This window comes from Pituophis catenifer, unplaced genomic scaffold, assembly GCF_029215685.1.
Source record: "Pituophis catenifer annectens isolate HBS135680 unplaced genomic scaffold, rPitCat1.0.hap2 SCAF_3, whole genome shotgun sequence".
Classification (NCBI taxonomy): domain Eukaryota; kingdom Metazoa; phylum Chordata; class Lepidosauria; order Squamata; family Colubridae; genus Pituophis; species Pituophis catenifer.
This window is the reverse complement of record NW_027256883.1, coordinates 54,513,865-54,536,576: the sequence shown is the minus strand read 5'-3', so window position 1 is coordinate 54,536,576 and position 22,712 is coordinate 54,513,865. Positions and strand designations below refer to the sequence as shown.

General features: G+C 33.3%; 1 protein-coding gene across 1 annotated transcript in view; it reads right to left on the bottom strand.

Moving 5' to 3' along the window:
* Positions 1-22,712, bottom strand: part of CEP192 (centrosomal protein 192) — a 61,803-nt gene that overhangs the window by 18,950 nt on the left and 20,141 nt on the right. Inside the window, exons 17-35 of the mRNA XM_070940640.1 lie at positions 21,755-22,397; positions 20,254-20,436; positions 18,498-18,642; positions 17,913-18,078; positions 15,313-16,099; positions 14,390-14,538; positions 13,722-13,952; positions 13,289-13,414; positions 12,373-12,516; positions 11,903-11,963; positions 8,129-8,268; positions 7,955-8,047; positions 7,370-7,485; positions 7,109-7,285; positions 5,509-5,599; positions 4,715-4,879; positions 2,290-2,550; positions 2,020-2,129; positions 643-752 (exon numbers count right to left, since the gene is read on the bottom strand). Of these exons, the coding sequence (XP_070796741.1) occupies positions 643-752; positions 2,020-2,129; positions 2,290-2,550; positions 4,715-4,879; positions 5,509-5,599; positions 7,109-7,285; positions 7,370-7,485; positions 7,955-8,047; positions 8,129-8,268; positions 11,903-11,963; positions 12,373-12,516; positions 13,289-13,414; positions 13,722-13,952; positions 14,390-14,538; positions 15,313-16,099; positions 17,913-18,078; positions 18,498-18,642; positions 20,254-20,436; positions 21,755-22,397 (3,898 nt within the window). The remainder of the gene's footprint in view (positions 1-642; positions 753-2,019; positions 2,130-2,289; positions 2,551-4,714; positions 4,880-5,508; positions 5,600-7,108; positions 7,286-7,369; positions 7,486-7,954; positions 8,048-8,128; positions 8,269-11,902; positions 11,964-12,372; positions 12,517-13,288; positions 13,415-13,721; positions 13,953-14,389; positions 14,539-15,312; positions 16,100-17,912; positions 18,079-18,497; positions 18,643-20,253; positions 20,437-21,754; positions 22,398-22,712) is intronic.

Sequence of the window (22,712 nt, the reverse complement as noted above, 5' to 3'; positions counted from 1 at the left end):
AACATGATTAAGGGACTGGAGACTAAAACATATGAAGAACGGTTGCAGGAACTGGGTATGTCTAATTTAATGAAAAGAAGGACTAGGGGAGACATGATAGCAGTGTTCCAATATCTCAGGGGCTGCCACAAAGAAGAGAGAGTCAAACTATTCTCCAAAGCGCCTGAGGGTAGGACAAAAAGCAATGGGTGGAAACTAATCAAGGAGAGAAGCAACTTACAAGTAAGGAGAAATTTCCTGACATTTAGAACAATTAATCAGTGGAACAACTTGCCTCCAGAAGTTGTGAATGCTCCAACACCGGAAGTTTTTAAGAAGATGTTGGATAACCATTTGTCTGAAGTGATGTAGGGTTTCCTGCCTAAGCGGAGGTTTGGACTAGAAGACCTCCAAGGTCCCTTCCAACTCTGTTATTCTATTCTAATGGGAATCATAGCTAGTGTCATAGAATCATGACAGAGGGAGTGAGAAGGATATAATCACCCTGGAGGAAGTAGAAATAGAATCAATGTCAGTAGAATCTGATCTCTGCATCTGCATTGGTTTTATAATACAATGGTATTTAGAAAGTGAGAGAGGAATGCAAAAAAGGCAATACATTTTAAGTGTATATATATAATATGACATAGAATTTCAGAATACCTTCTTCCACCAGCTCTTCTCCAAGAAATTCTTCATCAAATTTAATATTTACTACCGGATTATCAGGAGAAAGTATTTTTTGCAATTGTTCAGGTTTATGTTGTATTGTTCTAAGTAGAAAATTTTAATATGATTTTAAAGATAACATTAGCTCCATGAAGTAGTTGATAAAAGAAAAATATTATATGGTATAAAAATAGTGGTTCCAGTTGTACCGGTTTAAAAGCAGCATATCCAAGAGTACTAACAAGCTACTACTGAGCTACTCCTTGTTATATATAAACACAATATAACAATGGATGAAATTTAAAATCAATGTAATTTTGATTCTATAAGGAAAAAGACATTATCCAACACTTTAAACATTCATGTCTAACCTAAGAACCTTACTAACAATTATTTGCTTTAGATGCCTTCCGTGGAATAAAACACTCCATTTGTTCCTTCATCCATCTACAAAGAATTCTGAGCAACAATAATTTCACTTTGTAGTAGTTCCTGAAGAGAGTTATCTATTCTGAGTCCTCTACATGATGATGGGACTCAAGAAGTAAAGATTTTAGAGACTATAACTAATAAAACCCATAAACATGGGTTTTTCTGAAACCAAAGTTAATATTCTTTTTGGTCTGTTAAAGAGATTCATAATAATAACCTGCCATTAGAATACATTTTTAAAAATCATGATCTGACAGGTCTCCAATATGCATGAATCATTAAAAAAATCAGAATCTTTCAGATTATCAAATAGAGTTCTGAAAAATGCAGGTGGGACATATTCAACTGGAATTACATTAGTCTAGAGGCTTTCCACTGGAGCCGTCTGCAGTATAAAACAGTTTCCAACTAAATCTCAGATTAAAATTGTAAGCACATGGAAGAATGTATTTGAGATGCTGTGATTCACTGTTCAACAATTTAACAATTATCAGCACTGTCAAGACAAACCTCAGAACTCTTACATTAATGAATAATTTATAAATCTACCGGTCCTTGTTAAATTGCCCTTTGATGTGAATAGTACAATTGACGTTGACATTGTACTATTGGCATTTGATTAGGATTGTTAGTACCATAAAGAAAAAATGAAGCTAACTGAAAGGCAACATTAAAAGTCCCCTGAATCTAGTATATTTTAAACAAATTATAGATTCAATAAATTGAACTATTAAATCTCAAGAACAGACAAAAACCTTATATAATATAGATTAAAACCTGCATAAATGCAAATTATTTCAGTATATGGAATTAATTTCCTGATATTTGAATTTACTCTCTTTCTCTGAACCAATTATCTTAGACTGTGAACAGAATGACTGTTAAAGGAATAGCTATGAGTTTTTAAAGTATTTTGGCTTTCAAAAAAACAGATCTTACCTGCAACATTGTTGTCTCAAAATTTCATCACCATAAAATAAGCAAATTGTAGACAACACTGATGATGAATTCTTGATTTCTTCAGAGGGAATATATGTAACTGCAATTCTCTGTGAGAGACAGTTATTATTGTATTAAATTTCACATATTTTTGTAAGCACTACTATATTTGATTAAAAATATACAAAATTATAATTAAACTGATATCTTGAAATGCCTAAGAATTTACAAAGGTCATATTTATCCAAGCAATTACATGGCTGGCTTTACCTGCTTCGAACCTTCTTTAAGAATGAACTTTTCTGGAAGGATTCTCATTGTATTTGGATCAATGACACTTTTTTCATAAATGTTTTTAAAACACAATGCTTTTACATAGGCAGCCCGGCAGCCCGTATTTTGTACAGAGAAAGTAGTATGACTTGTTTTACCAGGTGCTAAATCAGGCAATCCTAATATATATCTGTTAGCATGTTTTTTAACATCTTCTAATCTCACGTTGCTTTTTCCTCCATAACCATACAATGGTATCTAAAAGACAGAGAAAAAAAAAACACAAACAGGAATGACATTAATTGAAAGAGTCCCTTCATATTGCTTTTCATTTGCTTAGTTCAAGAAAAAGGGGGATCCTAAATTATGAAAGTGCATAAAGATCTTCAGGTACACCCACTTACCAAGTTAACATAATGTTAACACTAGAAAGGTTTAAACTACTTAGAGATACCATGTCTGAAAGATTGCTTTCTCCTCTATGTACTCACCTATTTGCTCCCACATACTGTATAAAGTTTATATTGGAGGGGATTATCACAACATAAGAAAATCCATAATTGTATGAACAAGGTCCATGCTTATGACACTGAATATAGACCACGAATAGCACAATGGTTAATCAGCAAGCATTATTTTTAAAACAAGATTAATTAGATATGTAATACTAACTGAATAGTGTTTCAAGAAGTTTAATCAGTAATGATGGAGACTTGGGAAAAGATTTAGATTAGAAATGTGAAATTTACAGAAGCACAAAATTTAAGAGAAAATTTTTATAAAATGTTTTATAGATGGCATTTAGATCCTAAAAAATTATCATGTATGTATTCTAATGTGCAAGCTAAATGTTGGAGATGTGACTGTGATGATGCAACTTATTATCATATATGGTGGACTTGTAGAAAAATCAAAGCATTTTGGATAAAGATTTGGTGGGTGATGCAGAATATTCTTAAAAAGAGACTGAAATTTACTCCACAGTTGTTCTTACTGGGTATAACTACGGACTGTACAGTTGCAGAGACTAAATTGATTTTGAACTTGATAACAGCAGCAAGATTGTTGGTAGCACAACACTGGAAGAAGGACTTTTTGCCTACTATTGATGACTGGATATTGAAAGTAACTAATTTAGCTGAAATGGCTAAAATTTCAGCATATTTGAAGGATCACACACAAGAAAGGTACATACAGGACTGGAGAAGATGGATTGATTATATACAAAATAAGTATCAGACCAAAAAATATCAAATAGCTTATGAATGATTTCTTTTATTTGTATAAGCGTTATATAAGTGATATTAGAAGTATTATGTTTAAGAAATAGGATTTTATATATGGGGGGTTAAGAAATTTTTTTATAGGGGTGTTAGTTTAATGATTGGTTATGCAATTTAGCTTATTGTTAAAGGTCAATAGAAATACCTTGTGTTCTGCTCTGGGAAGTCGGGGAGGGGGAGGGGGGTTGGGAGGGGGGGTTGTGGGGAAATTGTGTTTGTTTTAAAACTTTTTCCAAAAAAAAAAAAAGAAGTTTAATCAAAATGCAGTTAACAGTGATAAGCCATCATTAGGAGTATCTACTGTATATACATATGATAGAACCAGAAAATGCCTTCCTTGTTATTTTTTTATTAATTAAACAAACAAATATAGCTGCCCAACTCATACGTACGTGACTCTAGTCTAGTGGCTTACAACATTTTTAAAAAATCCATCACGTTATAAAAACCCATAAAGAACCCCAGCCACTCAGGGCAGCATAACACAATCAAATCAGCAACTTGATCTTTTTTAAAATATGTCTGTAAAAAAAGTCCTGAAGTGGCGTTTAAAGCTCTTATATCTCTTAAGCCATACTATATTTTATTTTATCTGCACGTCTTTTTTCTGCTTTTCTTAAGAAAGTTTATAACTGTGCCATTCAAATAAATATACAATTTTACCACTAAGTGATACAAGTCTTGTAATATGAAGTAATACATATTTTAGCATGGATGGGGATTATAATTTCTTGAGTTCTCATTCCCCTATATTAATCAGAACAAAAATATGTACTCCCTCTGTCAGGAAACAGCAGCCACAGTGTATTACAATAGTGCAACATGGTCAGAGACTGAATTCAGACAGGCTAAATAGATTATGTTAAAAATAAAATTTAAAATTTCACAGATAATAGTAAATGTAAACACTGAAAAGTACACTGAAAAGTCCATAATGACAAGAAATATCAGAAGTTCAAGGGTATTTTGTTCTCTTGGGAATGAGAAACTGTGGTAGTGTAGAACTTATTCTGATCATGTTCTATTTTTTTCCCAATTTAAATTTAAATATGTATCATCTAAATTTATTTTAGAACTGAAGAAAAACAATGTAGTAAAAATACTTAAGCATCAAATTATAAGTAGAGAAGACAACTTACAGTGAATTTGATTCCTAGCTGAGATAGAACACCAAGCTGTTTCATTTCCAACTTTGCAAACATGCAAGTTAAACGATACGGTGTAAATGTTAGACAGATACTATAATCGTGCTTTGGGCGGATCTTGATTTCGCAGTTATTGTATACATATTCTCCAACTTTTAACTACAAATGTAGAAGGAAAAAAAATCATACTAAATTTACCTGAGTTAAATTCTCAATAAATAATTTTAGTTTGAAATAATTTGTACAGTTCTATAAATTAAGACAAATCATTCTGACCAAACAAAATCTCTAAAATCTTATTAGCATCAATTCAAAAAATCCTAATGGATGAAAATATCTTCCTTTCACACCCACTTCTATTTTGTAATGTTTTCCATGTGCAGGCTCAATAGAGTCAAAACAATCTACATGCATTAACTTTCTGAAGAAGGGCTTTGTTAGAAAATGACAACACTTCCCCAAGAGATAGGCTTTAGAACTGGTAATTACTAGGAATGCTGGTTTACTCTTAACAAAATTAGCACTAAACATTTTAAAGTTGCTTAACATTAAATAAAACCAACATCTTTTTCAAAAATTTAGCCTTGAATCATATAAGCTTTGTAATTTATTCATATTTATTGACAAATTCTGCTGAATTCAATGACTATAAACCTTAGGAATTACCATCCTATACAGAGGGCTTCATCTTGAAAAAAACCCATTATTCTAGACTACAGTTATTTTATTATCACAAACAAAAATAGCCTCATTCCCAATCAGATTTATTTTCCATTTTTTTGTCTCACCTGGAAGCAGTCTTGATCCTGACCCCTTATTAGCAATCTTAACTGCTGAGAAGTTGATGAAGAGTCATTTCTCAGAATTAGTTTCTGTTGCCTAAAAATTACAATAACTTAACATTTGGTGGCAGTTTATTTATACTCAGGAAATGTATTTTTAAAGAAATATATTCAATCTACCAAGAAAGAACTGCATCACTTGGAAGTCAAAGCAATCACCAATTTAACTGTTAATGAAGTATCGGGTTATATTTTATTACATGAAGTATTAAGTTACTTAGCTTTTCAAAGATTAAATACCGTATTTAGTATCTGCAATGATATAGTTGGGCTCTATAAGGCTAAGCATTTTGGATGCAATTAACAGATTACTTTGTTAAATAAGTATTTCACTATTAAGTAATGTAAATAATTTATTGATCTGCACCTGCTTGCAAGCTATCCATTTATTCAAGGTACAGTTTAATAAAGACTCACAGTTAAGTATATGTTAGAACATAGAGGAGAAAGTTGTACAAATTACTCAAACCTTACTATTTTCTTCATCTTACTAAGCAAAGCAGTGGTGTTAATATTTCCAAATATTTTTGAACTCTTCAATTCCACAGAGCAGATTTTTATGATATGCTTAACTAGGTCACAGATGGGTTACAGGTAGTCCTAGTTTAGTGACCATAATTGTGACTGGAAACTTGGATGTTAAGCAAAGCATAGCCAAACCTAATCAATATTATAATTGTGGAGCAACAGTTTTGGGTTAGTCTCCTCCCCCGATCAGTTGAGATATATTCAAAAATCAGTTCCCCAAGACGAAGAGTTGAAGTTAGAAAAGACGGTATCACAATTACAGAACTAATGTGTTGTTGTTTTGCTTTCTCATTAAAAGCTTACATGGTTGTTAACTTACAAAGATTGTGAATATATTTTTCCCTCATGAGTGAATTTGTGGGATCCTGCCTAACAATCAGACTTTTTCAAAATGAGCAGTTTTTCCATGCTCTTTCTACATTTTACTTTTTGCTTTTTGAAGATGTGTTTGGAGGTGTAAATTATACTGAACAGAGATCAACAAGACAGATATTGTTCATGAAGTAGGGAGAAAAGGGATTGCTAGAAGAGAGGGCAACAGCAGGCCGGAAGCTAGTTTGTGTGTGAATTGTATTTTTGTGAGTGTAAATTAGTATTTTATATTCCAATATGGCATATTTTGATCTATTTACATTTGGTCAATGTACTATTTTTCACTCAAAGCCTTGCTACACATGCAATTACAATTCAAAGATCAAACATTCAGACCACCACATTCTATGGTAGGTGGGCGCAAATGAGACTTCCTTCATGTTCTCACAAATATACTAACAGCATGTAAGAATCTCCTGGTAACAGGAGTAACAAATAGTTGTATGTTTGGTAGCAACCTTTTCTGTGCAATGTCAAGGCATTTTCTCAGAGGAATACAGAGCCTTAAGCCATGTATATGTTAGAAAAATCTTGCTTTAAGGTTTCATTTATCATCACTCAGTTAAATAAGCTGCTTAAAAATGTGGCTCAGGCTTTATAAATCAATAAAGAAGCATACACTGCTTACGTTGTTCTTGACACTTACACTGTTCTGCCAACCTGTACACCTCCCCATATCAAAAGCTGCTTGTTGGAAAGAATCGGAGGAACTTCTGAATTGGAGCACTTTTGTACCAATGGTTTGTTCTCTTCCATTGACACATCACCTTTCACTGTTACTTTATATTCTGGCCCAGATGGCAAAACCATTATTTTCACAACACTGTTAAAACAAAATTATTGTTAGATGGGCTAGAAAAAATAGTAGTTATTTAATATCATTATTTTTAAAAATATGCTATATTACCTATCTGAATTTTTACAGTTCTTTGGAGAAAATTCAATAGTTACTTCTTGTTCTTCTTCAGGTATAAGAATCAGATCCTCAGGATTGATAGATATACAGTTATCTGGCTCAACTGTCTAGAAAAGAGCAGAATTCTTTAGAGAGAAATATTAAAATATAATTGTATTTATAACTGCTGTGAAGAATATTGGAAGCCACTTCTTTATATCTTTTTATTTCTTCCTCTTTTTTCTACTTTCTCCTTTTTTTCTTACTATACTTTTAGCTTTTTCTTTTATATCTCCCCTTTTCATTTTCTCTGCTCTATTTTTTTTTGCATTAGTTCTTATAATTGTTAAACTTTTCAGTAAAAATTGTAAAAGGTGGCATAATACTATAGAATAGATTTAAAATTCTTTTAGTTTCATCAAATTAACAAGTTTTTATTATTGTTTCGTCATATATTTTATCTTCAAAATGGAACCAAGTAAATTCTTATAATGAGTCTATTAAATATAATAAACAATTATATTAATCTAATTCACCACCTCCTAAATAGTTGATCATTTTAAATTAGTTCCCACGAATAAAAATTAAGAAACCTACCATGATCTTCAAATTAACTTTTATATTCCCAGCATTCTTTAATGGTAACTGCTGTTTTGTTGCTGATCCTATTTTTGCACACATATATAACGTCTGGAAAAAAAAGTTTATACATTACTTTAGAAAACAAATACAGAAATAGTCTACATTTTGTAAAATGATTTTATAGAATACCTGTAGGCCCTTAGGAGCATATATCCTAGGGGTTCCAGACCTTGCACTCAAAGGTATACTTTTTAAAACATTACCAGGCTCTGGACAATCAATTTCCACATCAATTCTTGCAAAGTACTCATCTGCTGGTCCCAAAGAATCTGAAAAAGTTCAAGCATAAAATCTCATTTCTCATTCTAGAGTCAGCTTTGTCCTCAAATAGTTCATCATATAATCATATATCAAAATGATACCATAACTAAAATGACACTATTTAGAATATCTTTTAGAATACCCAGAACATTTATTTGTTTATATGGTATTGTTTTCAAACAGGATAGCATTAAACTGACAACAAAGGACGAGGTTATGGAATACTCATTCTCCCCCACCCCCCCCGCCCTTAATATCTAAATGAATATGTTCTAGTGGCTCCCTTCTATGAAACCATTGCCTCACACATCTGGTCTACCACTTTCTTCCTGGTTTTTGCAGGACTGTAAAAACTGGCTATTCTGACAGCACTGTTTTTGTATCTTTTTTTCATTGTATTTAATGTATCATCCTTTTTCTAATCAGGTTAGCACTGACATGGAATGAAGTGGCATAGAAATCCCAATAATAATTAGTACAGTGAAACTCTGAATAAAAGTATTGGATATGGGCATGTGCTTAGTTTCAATCATGCCTCTCTGGTATAATAGGCCATAGAAAGAATTATGAAATCTGTGTAGTCCATTCCCACAGAATTCTGAGGTACTGTCATGTATCTTGTTTACAAATCCACCCGGAGATATGACCAGACTGCCAGAGAGCAGATACAGCTTTTCTATAGAGTTCCCCTTTTATGGAAATTGTTCGTTAAAGGGATATATATATATATATATATATATATATATATATATATATATATATATTTGTTTTCTCAGGTTTTCGCGGGTGTTTGTATGTAGGTCTTTGGTTATTCGGGTCTTCTCCCACGTAAAATTGAAGGTTTCTTGGCCAAGAAACCTTCAATTTTACGTGGGAGAAGACCCGAATAACCAAAGACCTACATATATATATATATATATATATATATACATACATACATACATACATACATACATACATACATACATACATACAGTCAGGTCCAGAAATATTGGGACATCGACACAATTCTAACATCTTTGGCTCTATACACCATCACAATGGAGTTGGAATGAAACAAACACAATGTGCGTTAACTGCAGACTGTCAGCTTTAATTTGAGGGTATGTACATCCAACTCAGGTGAACGGTGTAGGATTTACAGCAGTTTGTATATGTGCCTCCCACTTGTTAAGGGACCAAAAGTAATGGGACAATTGGCTTCTCAACTGTTCCATGGCCAGGTATGTGATATTCCCTCATTACCCCAATTACAATGTGCAGATAAAAGGCCCAGAGTTCATTTCAAGTGTGCTATTTGCATTTGGAATCTGTTGCTGTCAACTCTCAAGATGAGATCCAAAGAGCTGTCACTATCAGTGAAACAAGCCATCATTAGGCTGAAGAAACAAAACAAACCCATCAGAGAAATAGCAAGAACATTAAGCGTGGCCAAAACAACTGTTTGAAACATTCTCAGAAAGAAGCAATGCACCGGTGAGCTCAGCAACACCAAAAGACCTGGGAGACCATGGAAAACAAGTGTGGTGGATGACCGAAGAATTCTTTCCCTGGTGAAGAAAACATCCTTCACAACAGTTGGCCAGATCAAGAACACTCTCCAGGAGGTAGGTGTATGTGTGTCAAAGTCAACAATCAAGAGAAGACTTCATCAGAGTGAATACAGAGGGTTCACCACAAGATGTAAACCATTGGTGAGCCTCAAAAACAGGAAGGCCAGATTAGAGTTTGCCAAACAACATCTAACAAAGCCTTCACAGTTCTGGAACAAGATCTTATGGACAGATGAGACCAAGATCAACTTGTACCAGAGTGATGGGAAGAGAATGGAGAAGAAAAGGAACTGCTCATGATCCTAAGCATACCACCTCATCAGTGAAGCATGGTGGTGGTAGTGTCATGGCGTGGGCATGTATGGCTGCCAATGGAACTGGTTCTCTTGTATTTATTGATGATGTGACTGCTGACAAAAGCAGCAGGATGAATTCTGAAGTGTTTCGGGCAATATTATCTGCTCACATTCAGCCAAATGCTGCAGAACTCATTGGACAGAGCTTCACAGTGCAGATGGACAATGACCCAAAGCATACTGCAAAAGCAACCAAAGAGTTTTTGAACGGACAGAAGTGGAATGTTATGCAATGGCCAAGTCAATCACCTGACCTGAATCCCATTGAGCATGCATTTCACTTGCTGAAGACAAAACTGAAGGGGAAATGCCCCAAGAACAAGCAGGAACTGAAGACAGTTGAGTAGAGGCCTGGCAGAGCATCACCAGGGATGAAACCCAGCGTCTGGTGATGTCTATGCATTCCAGACTTCAGGCTGTGATTGACTGCAAAGGATTTGCAACCAAGAATTAAGAAGGGAAAGTTTGATTTATGATTATTGTTCTGTCCCATTACTTTTGGTCCCTTAACAAGTGGGAGGCACATATACAAACTGCTGTAAGTCCTACACCGTTCACCTGAGTTGGATGTACATACCCTTAAATTAAAGCTGACAGTATGCAGTTAAAGCACATTGTGTTTGTTTCATTCCAACTCCATTGTGGTGGTGTATAGAGCCAAAGTTGTTAGAATTGTGTCGATATCCCAATATTTCTGGACCTGACTGTATATATATATATTTTAATTTGATTTATATGCCGCCCTTCTCTGGAGACTCAGGGCGGCTTACAATGCGTTAAGCTTTTTGCCACCTTTCATGTTTTGTTTTATTTTTACTCCTTCAGATATGTTTGCTTCCATTCATTTATGATTTAGGGCAGGGGTGTCAAACTCACGGTCCAGATGCGTCACGTGCTGGCTCCACCCCCGCCCAGTTTAGTGAAGGAGGAAAAAGTCCCGATACATCACGTGATGCTGGCATGACACCGCGAGTTTGACACCCCTGATTTAGGGTCTTTGCTTATTACTCTTGCTTTGATTTATCATTGGCATAAGTTTTTTTTTAATTTACTTTTCAGTTGTTTAGAATTGTGGACTTCTTTTTAACATCTATTCAATAATAGAGGTTTTATCATATAATTATTTTACAGTGATTTTTTAAAATTAATCATTGCAGTTGTTAAATTAATAACCCTGTTAAATGAATCTACCCCCCCAATTCACTTTGCTTGTCAGAGGTTTGCAATCACATGACCCCAGGATACTGCAACCATCATAAATATGAGTCAGTTGCCAAGCACCTGAATTTTGATCACATGACCATGGGTATGCTGCAATGGCTGTATGTGTGAAAAATTGTCGTAAGTCACTTTTTTCAGTGCTGTTGTCACTTTGAACTGTCACTAAATGAACTGTTGTAAATCAAGTCAACCTGTATTAGTTCCAAGTCCTTTTGTGCATAAGGAAAGTACTTTTTTTCTCTGTGCAGAAAGACAGGGAGCAATCAATTTCTGCCTCCTTCTTCATAGAGTAAAATAGCATTCAAACCCCTCCCCCGCAAAAGTACTAACTATACCAATTACATAAATTTGGGCTTAAAGTACACCCTTTCCCCATAAATGGTGCATTATATGAATGTGTTGGAATTTCCATACTAGGTTGGTCAAACATTTTTTAAAAAATATTTATGTACAGTTAAACCTAGTCACAGGATTTTTAGCATAATTTCTTTTAGAATATAGCAAATCTGTACCTGAATTTGTGCACTTGTTTGGTGCACGAAATTGGACCCATACTACTAAAACATCAGGATCCTGGGAAGAAAGATACTGATATAGAATTAACCATTATACAGAAAGTACCATTTTTAAAAGTATTTGATTAAAAGTTAAGACCTCAGTGAGCTACATAATCTTATAAAGAACCATGATTGTAAAAAAAACTAAGCAATGATATAAGAAATCTTTATAATCTTAAACTATATACAAAGTGAAAATATAGAAAGTACAAATATTCTTTTTTTTAATATACAACCTCTTAAGACACAACCAGGCCTACTTTATTAGGTATACTACTAAATCAAATTTGTACCTCCAAGTAGGACAGTTTTGGCATATGGTAAAATAATGTTGCCATAGTTTAACATAACATATTTTCTCTGTGGCTAAAAGCTATACATTTTTATACAAATGTGTAACAGTATTCTAGTCTCAAGCTACTTACTTGTGTATTACAGCTTGCATTCATTACATGAGATATAACAGATGGAGCTGCTAGTTGAGAAATGTTGTAAGAGGGAACTGCACTTTTAAGAGATGGATTTACTGGTTCCTTGGAAAATGTGAAACAACGCCATGCTACAGCATTCTGAAATAAATATGTTTTACACACTGTATTAGACACAAGGCTTTATTCATATTCACTCTTTTACAGTCTACTGTTTTAAGTTTTGTCAATGGAAATCTTTTTGGGATAATCTATATTACCAAATGCCTATTTTTTATCACTGGAAATTTTGAAACCTATATTAGCCCCTTTAAAAAGGAGGTATATGATTATTAGCACTAACTTTTTTAAAAAAGCTTCAGTTTAAACTATACATGTGTCTTGAAAAGCTAGACACATGTATCTAGATGAGCATGGCTTTAAAACTGGAGGAAGAAACTTCAATAATCAATACTATGTAGATGCTGCTGCTCTGGTATCGAAAATACAAATGATCTGTAAGCACTAGTGATGAAAGGAGCATAATGAAAAAAGAGGAATCTGATTAAATGTAACGATTAAATCAATGACAATAAATACAACAACCAGTTTTAGAATTGACAGTGAAGATAATGAAATGGTAAACAGCTTTTGTCTTTTCAAATTGATTATTAACAGTAAAGGAACTAGCAGTCTGTATGTTGCAGACTAGCACTTGGTAGAATAGTAATAAAGGCTTTGGAAAAATAATCCAGCTACTACCAATTGGGCTTTTCTAATTTTGGAACAAAGTAACATGGACATTGTTTGCAATTTCATCCATGATTTGCCACATAATTTTGTATAAAGATAACAGTGAGCCTAACCTAGCAGTCACTAATTTCAGAATACCCATGAAGGGACAAAATATTGTGCATATATAGAGTGTACTTACTGCATGAATAACAAGCCTGATTGGCATTCTAGCACAAGTTTTATTAGTTAATTTCAATGGGAGTGCTTTCCAGCTGCCATATGGCAAATCACCAAAATCAAGAGAATTTGTTCTTCCTGCTTCCACCTAAAAAAAAAAAAAAGAATTGGGGGTGGGGACAGAAAAAGGATTTACCACTTTTGCAGAGTGATTGTTACAAGGCATCTTCATTCAATTCACTCTTCAAGCTAGCATATGTCCAAAAAGTATGATATGCTGACTTAAGCCAAAAGACCTTTTATTTTTATACACCCAGTTGTACACAGAAAAAATACCTAATTGCTTTACTAACTTAAATCCATAGAGCAATATTAGTACCGTTTTTCATTTTTAAGTATGTCATAAATTATTGTAAATAATTCAAACTAGGTATTCAATATATCCTAATTTTTACCTCTATATCAGGATTTTCAGCAATTGCATTCACAACTACCCTAGATCCTAAAGCCTCTGCCTGAACAATGATATCTGGATCTGCAGAAAATGGCCAAGAGGCAATATTAAGTACACACTGGAATACTCCAGCTTGACAGGGTAAAAAGAGCATTTTTAGTTCTTCTGTAGCACAAGGTCCTATGACAGTTTTGCTCTTAAATAGCAGGCATCTGTGTTTCAAAGAGTCCACCTATAACGAAAAAAAAGCACATAGGATGACAAACAATTTTCAATATAATTATGAATCATATATATTATAGAGACATAAATAGAAGCTAAAATCTCCAAGTTGTATGACTGGGCTGATCACATTAATATCTTTCTGCTTTTTGGCCCAAGGGTTATATTGGCCTATATTTTGAACAGGAACATAAAAGCTTCATTATAAATATCACATAGATGTTTGACGAAGAATCATAACCAATAGTTGGGAATAGAATATGTAGAAGACAAGACTGATATAATTTCACAATGACATGCTGAGATTTCAAGTTAAGAAATCTTCCTGAGGCTACTAGAGGCTGTAGCTCCATTTCTAATTGTATTTTTGCTCAATTCCCGAGCACATAAAAATTACCCACCATTTTTTAATACTAATTTTTTTAAAGAATATGATTTATTACATACCTTTTCACCATCAAGCATAATACTAAGAAGGCAAATATTGACTTGTAGCCATCGTTCAGATGGATTAAAAATGTTAAGGACAGCATGGGATGTCAGACCCACACAACAAGAATTAGGGAATTTTACTTCTTCTGGGACTTTGACACGTTCTAATGTAAAAAAAAATACAGTATGGCTAGATGTTAAGACATTTTATATTCAAGTAGCCTCTTTATAGTAGTAAAAATAGTTACATAGTTAATACTTATTCCTTATTTGGTTGTAAGCATATTTTTAAATATACGACTAAAATAAAAGATACTCATATAGTTTTAAAATCCTTAGCTGTGATTTGCTAATTTGATTTAATACAGCATTTAATATCAGATATTATGTTTTACTCTATTTGTAAAAACAAATAAAGCACAACTTCCATCAAGATTTTCATTCTATTAAGTATTATTTAGAAATAATTTCAACATTAGAAAAATATGTTCACATATTACAAAACTATATTATAGGTGATGGGGAAAGAGCTTTCTTTCTATCATTTTATGGTTACCTGCTTTTAGATGATTTAACCAAGTATAGCAAAATAAAACAACTATATTAGAATTATTTGAAAATATTTTTTAGAATAAGAGTCTTTGAGTTTCATCAAGTAAACTGTGTGAGAGAAAGTCTCTTACTCTGGAACCAGATCAACTGGTACACACAAATTTGTTAATCTTTGAGAAAATTATTCTATTATTACTGTGAAATTACTGTATATCTATATTCATACTAAAAATCTCCTTCAAGTTAATGAACACTATGCAAGGCATAGGAATAGAACAGTAAACCAAAGGGATTAAAGCATGAGGTAAGAAAAAGAAAAAAAAGAAATATTGCTAAATCCAGTTTACATGACTATGATATACTGAAATCAAAGTTAACTGACTTACCAAACCCAAATGACATTGATTCTTCCCTCTGCCTGAGTCCCCCAGCATCAGGTGCTTGCCCAGGATGCAAGGTACTACTAAAGATATTTTGGTTGGATGTAAGATTGCAACGCTGAGTTGTTCCTGTCATTCCAGACCCAGTGCTGGAACCTACTGCTATTCCAGGAGTTACTGAGCTTTGAATGTGACCAACAGGAATCGTAGAATAAATCAGACCTGCTGGAACACTAAGAACTGGTGGACAGTACCGAGGCAAAACAACGTTTGTATGAGCTGGCAAGCTTCCCAAATATTGCTGGGCAAATGGAGTTGATTTAAGAGAACATCCTGCTAATAGTGCTGGAAGTCCAGAAGACATTGACGAAAGCTTTGAAGCTGCACTCTGGGATTTAAAAAGCTCTCTATTTTGATTTAATGAAATACAGTTGCCTAAATCATTATAAGTAGACAGTTTTTTGGGAGACTGTAAGCCTGGTCCATGTACGGCATTTGTGTAATACTGCTGTACTGCAGGCATATCAACCTGATCCAGTTCATTATTTTTTTTACAGTTCTGTGTGGATTGATCTTTGCTTGTTGTTGGAAGTTCTCCAGTTGATTTTTTCTTATCACATTGATTGTTATTATCTACATTTTCATTTATAATTAGACTCTTAGCTCTTGCATTTTTGCTTAATGATAGAGATTTGTTACTTTGCAAAGCAATGTTTTTTCCTGTTTGAGTCTCCATTAATGAACTTGGACTATTCCAAACTATTGTGGTACTCAACTCACTGGTACGATTACTCTAAACAGAAAACATTAAAATTCTGATTAGGATTCACAGCATATGTTCTTAGGTGAAATACATACTTTATTATATACAATGAAATATTTTATTAAGGACACATAAGTTCAAATCATCAATAGGTCTGTTTTTAAAAATAGCTAATAACAATATTTTTATATAGTTAGTCCTCAATTTATAACCACAATTGGGACAGGAATCTCAGACACTGAGTGAAGTGACATGCCTAGGTGTTCACTTCACTCAATGACAATCTCAGCATTTCTGGTTCCAATCATTAGGTGATCTCTTGGGTAGTTAAGCAAACAGAGCAACAGGCAGATAAGTAGTCCTTTGAGAGTTGAGGGCTCTGTAGAGGTGAGGAGAGATTTTGAGTTCTGTGCCTGCTTAAATTTTAGCAGGTGAGGCATACACAGAGCTTGTGGTCCTTCTCTCCCTGCTCTGTGGAAAGCTCATGGAAGTGAGGAGAAGAATATGAGCTCTATGCCCACTTGGATTTTGGCTGTTGAGATCTAAGCAGGCATGGAACGGAGGGAACTCTTTCAGAAAAACCCCCAGCAACAAAAAAAGAATCCTCTCAGGAGGTGGCAGCAGCTTGAACCTTCCCTGTCAGCTTCCCTCCTCAGACTTTCTGGGGAAACTGGCAGAGAAGATCACATATTGGCATGTGATTGTGGGATGCTTTGCAACTAGTCATAAGTGCGAATAGGTTGCCAAGAACCCAGATCACAATCTTGTGATCGGGTGTGTATATATTTTTTTATTTCATAAATTTCATAAATGCTTTACATACTGTAAAATATACCCTTCCCAAGGCCAACATAACTTTAAACAGTAGTTAAGCAACTGGTCATTAAGCAAGGACTACCTGTACTAATTTTTGCTATATATTTACTGACATAAAAAAATTCTTTGACAAATATAACATGATCTTTTTGAACTCCGGTGTGCAAGTGGACCCACCTGCACTCACTAGAACCCATTTCCACCAGTTTGCTTGTGAACCACCAGAAGAAAGGCTTATTGTGACCTGGACTTGTAACTTCCTGCCAGCTTCACTACTGGTTTTGGTTGTTGGAAACAAGCAGGAAGTTGCATGTTCTGATCATCTAAGGTCCTTGCTTAAAGATGGCAAACGGGACTACTAGGAATGCAGTTATGTCATGATGTTGAATGTACGACTGTATTGCTTAGCAATGGAAATTAGAGTCCCAATTACCATTGTTAAGCAATGACTATCTGTATATAATGTGAAATAAAATATATTTTATTTTTTAAATTTTTTAAAAATTTGATTTATATGCCGTCCTTCTCCGGAGACTCAGGGCGGCTTACAATGCGTTAAGCAATAGCCTTCATACTTTTGTATATTTATACAAGTCAGCTTATTGCCCCCACAAACTGGGTCCTCAATTTACCTACCTTAGAAAGGATGGAAGGCTGAGTCAACCTTGAGCCTGATGAGATTCGAACTTATAGTAATTGCAGACAGCTGGTGTTAATCACAATACTATCAGTCTGCTGAGCCACCAGGCCCTGGTGAATTTAGGTGCAATATCTTTAATTGAGTACTAATTTCACTACATTGTAAATTTGAGATTTCAAAACTTCTGAACTGAGGTAGTCTATTTATAGTTAAAACAGAAGTAATTAACCTTCATGGCAGAAATCAGAGCTTGAAAAATGTTACATAACATACATGTCCTTGTCGAACATTTCATTCTATTGCAATTCCATGAAGTGTAATCTGAAAAGTCAGTATGACCTTAATGTCTGTATATAAATAAACATTAGCATTTAACAAAGTACTTACTTTGTATCTTGTTGGACTAGATAGAGCTAGACTTTTACAAGTGTTTTCAGTGGCAGAAACAAAAGTCAAATGTTCTAAGCTAGGATCAGTGTATACTGATTGTCGTAATGTATTGTCATTGCAAGTTGATTTCTTAAAGTTGGGTGATGTAGAAGGAAAGTCAGACCTAAGAAACAAAGCAGAGACTTTAAGAAAAATAACTACATATCTATGACTTATACAACTAGGGGAACTGCAAAATCTAATGTCAATTTAAATATCTTCAATAACTTTCTGAAAAGTTTCTCTTTAAAGAAGAATTCTTAACAAAGGAAACAAAGGTAAAAATTGGTACTCCCTAACAAACAAAAATAACATTTTCTGATAGGTTGATGAATAAATTCAACTGAAGGACACTTTAGTGGTTGAATGCAATACTTCAAATCCTTTGTATTCCTAGTTTTTAAAAAAGAAGGTGACCATCTTTGCCTGAGACACCAAATTGGTGATATAGAACATGGAAGCAATACTATAGGATAAAGCATCATAACAATCTGTCTCTCATACATAAATATAGTCTATCTGTTAGATACATAGAACTCTTACCCTGTAAAGGTAGCTCCTGAAGATTCACTTGGAGATGAATGAGTCAGTGGGGAAGTTGAAGGTCTGAAGCTATACTGTTCATCTGAAATTTGTACACCAGGCGTTGATGTCATAAGCTTTGGTTCAGTTCTTCCAACAGCTTCACCTGAATATTAGAAAAAATATTTTGAATTCTTCTTAGTGATGTCTAAATAGTATTTCCAGTTCCTTAAATATTGTGATTTTCTTCCAGAATGTACTACTGTGTCTTCTGCCTTTCAGATCAGGCAGGAATTTGTAGTGCACTAAACTGGAGGGGGGACAATTTTTTAAACTATAATTTGCTGAAAGCTCGATCATGACTATAGTTCATAATCCAACATACTAAGTAAAAATCAATCAATTGGCTGAACAAATAAGCTTGAATAAATGGGGCAGTTTATAAACTGAATAAATAAAATAGATTGCTTTCCACTATCTGTCCATCAAATAGTTATAATACAGTACTCAAACCATAGTAATAGAAATATGTGAACTTATATGAAAAGAAATTCCCAAAGGGAAATATACAATCCACTATGCATCTAATTCTAAGAGAGGCTCACAGAAGATATAAGATCCAGAAGGCGGCCAGCTGATACAGAGATACTACAGGTATTATTTGGTAAAACATTTACTTCTGATACCCTGTCTTACTAATATATAGGAGAAAACACAAACATCTATTTTTCTATTTCAGAGAAAAAGGATGTTGATAAAGATAAGCAATTTATGGTATTATTATAAATTATATATATCATAGATAATATAACAAGTGGCAAGTATAGCCACTTGCTCATGAAATATAGCATTTATCTTTACAACCCTCCAGTGCAGAACCTGTAATACTTCCCCATAAAAGGTTGCATTCTTCAACTAAAATGTATTCTTATTCCTAATAGCATTATACAAATATAAACAGAATGTTCCAAGAAGATAGCAGGTGGATTAGTGAATCTTCCACAGAACTTGCAATATTATGATCTAGTAATTAAAATAGTTATTGCTTATTCGGTTGTTGCTAGGAAAACTCCTAACAGGTTATATTTGGAAGTCCCATATGGGTTTATATAAGAAATGTAGACTATTGTTAATTTTAAATAAGAATTGGGTGTATTTCTTTTTATCTATATCTGTACCAAAGGAAGTCAGAAGCCATTCTTTTTCTTTTTTTTCTTTACCTTTCCCTTTTTTTTCTTTGTACTTTTACCTGATTTTTTTTTTCTTTCTTTCTTTGGTTATTTACTTTTTATTCATGTTTAAATCTGATAAAACTGTTTTTTAAAAAAATTATACGCAGGATTTCTGGCTGACAAAATATTCTAATTTAGTATAAGCACCTTTTAACTTAAGCTACAGTGATGAACACATTATATGATATTGAAAAGTTCCCCTTTAATGGGTAGTTCCACTCTAGAAAGAGGACAAATAGTATGGCTTTCTCACTGTTATTTTTGTTTTTAATTAGGGTCTTTCTAAACAAGCAACAAATTAAGGAACAAAAGCTAACAATCTATGTACAAATAATACTATATATAAAATTAACCTATAAAAGGCAGAATAAGAAAGAGAGAAGACTCTGAAAAACAGTAGTAGATATTCAACAGAGATGAGTAAAACTCCCCCAGAAATGAAGTGGAGTAACACACCACTATCATAGCAGGTCATTGTCCTCTGAAAAAAGAAATTAAACTGCCCTCAGACATGCAGAAATCCATGTATAATATTTTTAACTTACCCACTATAGTCTGATTATCAAGATGTATGTTTTCAAAAGTCACATGTTTTTCATTATAGCATGTACTATTCTCTTTATTTGTAGCTTTTTCATTGTTAGGAATAGGGGGAACCAATACTGGTATAACCTTTAAATCGAAAAGGAGGGTGCTCGTGTTAGCTCTTTCCTCTGATTTAGAATTGGCTGGATAAAGGGAAAAATAGAGTTACCAATTGATCAATTATCTGTGGTTGATTTTCTTCACTTATACAAATGCACCGTTTCATAAAAATAATTATCAATATTAATAATGATTGAAAACTGGGCAATCGGAATGGGTACAACAGTAGAAAGATTCTCACTGAACATAATAATTAAATCTGGGACATAACTAATTTGTCCAGTATCATTCCTAGAAAATAAATTATGCATTTAGCTGTACATTAGCTTGACACAGCTTTCTGTTATTTCAATGTTAATGCATTTCTTTATCTAACAAGTAAAATGGAGTGCTCTACTGAATCATATTAAGTAAAACTCTGAATACACTTGAATGTAAAAAAAACTCACACTTTTTAGTGAATAAAAATCCAATTATTTAATATTTCAATTAATTTTGATAATTAAAAAAAACTTTTCAGATTATTTCTAAAGCATGTACAATTATGTCTTAGTTTTTTTAAAAAAAATAAAAATACAAAGTTAATGCATCAATTTGTAATAATTGGGACTGAAGGACACTCATAAGAAAAATAAGTAAATTAAAAATGTTAGGTACTTCTCTCAAGTTTTCCTTTTTTAACTCATGTTTTCCAGAATGTGACTTCCCCATTCCTTTTAGATGGGCAAGAAAGATAAAATAGAAAATATTATTTTCTTTTACAGTAATGTATTTATTTAACTGATCGTAAGATCCAAAGTACTCAATTTTGGTATTAAAAGAAACATGACATCATTTCTTTTAATACAGAGTTAAGCTAGTTGTGATCATTATTTTTATATGTAAAACCAAATCAAAAACCATGATTTCAAAACCATAAGAACTTGATTGAAATTTTATGCTAAACAAAACAAAACAAAGTAAACAAATTACACGATGACCTAGCTTGTATGATCCTCAAATACTACACATATTTATAGGCATATCATGTATGCCTATTTTCCAAATAAGTCAAAAAATAAATCTAGAACAAATAATTGTCTGCTACATTTACTTCCTTTATTACTTCTTATGAACCAGAGATAGGTTTGCACCTTAATATTTTATTACTATATTTATGCACAATTTTACATTTCATGCCAAATAAGCCAGGAAAGTATAATGGGAAACCTCTGACAATGCTCGCTGTTTCACTTAAATAAAAAAACCTATTCATATTTCCATTTCTTTAGTTATCTGTTTATTACCCAATTTCAATCAAACTGGCAAATCAAGACTTCCATATAAAATTGTTTTCCTTGTTTGTCATAAAAGTGCCTTTTGAATTCAAGTCAGGTTAGCAAAAAAAATATTAAAACTCACTTGGCATTAATGGCAACTCGGTCTCTGAAGATACTCCAGTATTTTCAGGTGGCTCCTCTTTTGAATTTTGTAATGAAGTCTGCTCTTTTGATGGAAAATATTCAACTGTATTAGATGATGCTTGCACATATTCCACTTCTGTTTTCTGCTCAGAAGAAATGCTACCATGCAATCCTCCAACACAGTTTCCTTCATATATTTTTTCCAGATGCTGCTTCTCTTTTCCATGATCGGTATTGAAATTGTTTTTAGATGAATCTCCCGAAAGAGTTTTGGATTCATGAGTGGACAAAAATTTGTGCCGATCTATGGTGATTTCTTCATGTTTAATCAGGGTTTCTTGTTCATTGTTACTTTCAACTTCTTCAGCTCTTCTGAGATACTTTTCTATATCAAATGTACTATTTTCTATATTGCTCAATAATAACTGATTGACAACTGAGAAGTCTGTGAGTTTATCACCTTCTGGAACATTTATTCCTTCTTTATTTTTATTTGAAAGTGCCATTATCAAAGCAGCTAGCTGTGATGGTTCAGCGCTAACAGAAGCATTTGCAATCGCGGATGCAATTGTGCTCACACTCAGGACAGAGGGCTCAAGTTGAAGGTGCTTTCTTTCAAGTTCTCTGTCTCTAGGTTGATTCTGAATGGAAAAACAAATGACTCAAATGTTTAATGTTTAAAAATTAAAATGTTTGATTCAATTGATCTGAATACTCATCACAATCTTACTCAACCCACTTGTCTATAAAAAGTGACCCAATTATAACTGGACATTATGCACCACAAATGCTGATTGTGCCACATCATATTCCCTCAGAGAAAGTATGTTTTATATTCTAATCTCAACACGAATAACTGTATATTGAAAGAAATGGCAAACCTATTTTAGTAGTTTTATAAAACCAAACCTTTTTTAATCAATACTTTTGCTTTGATTTTGGAAATCTATTTGCAG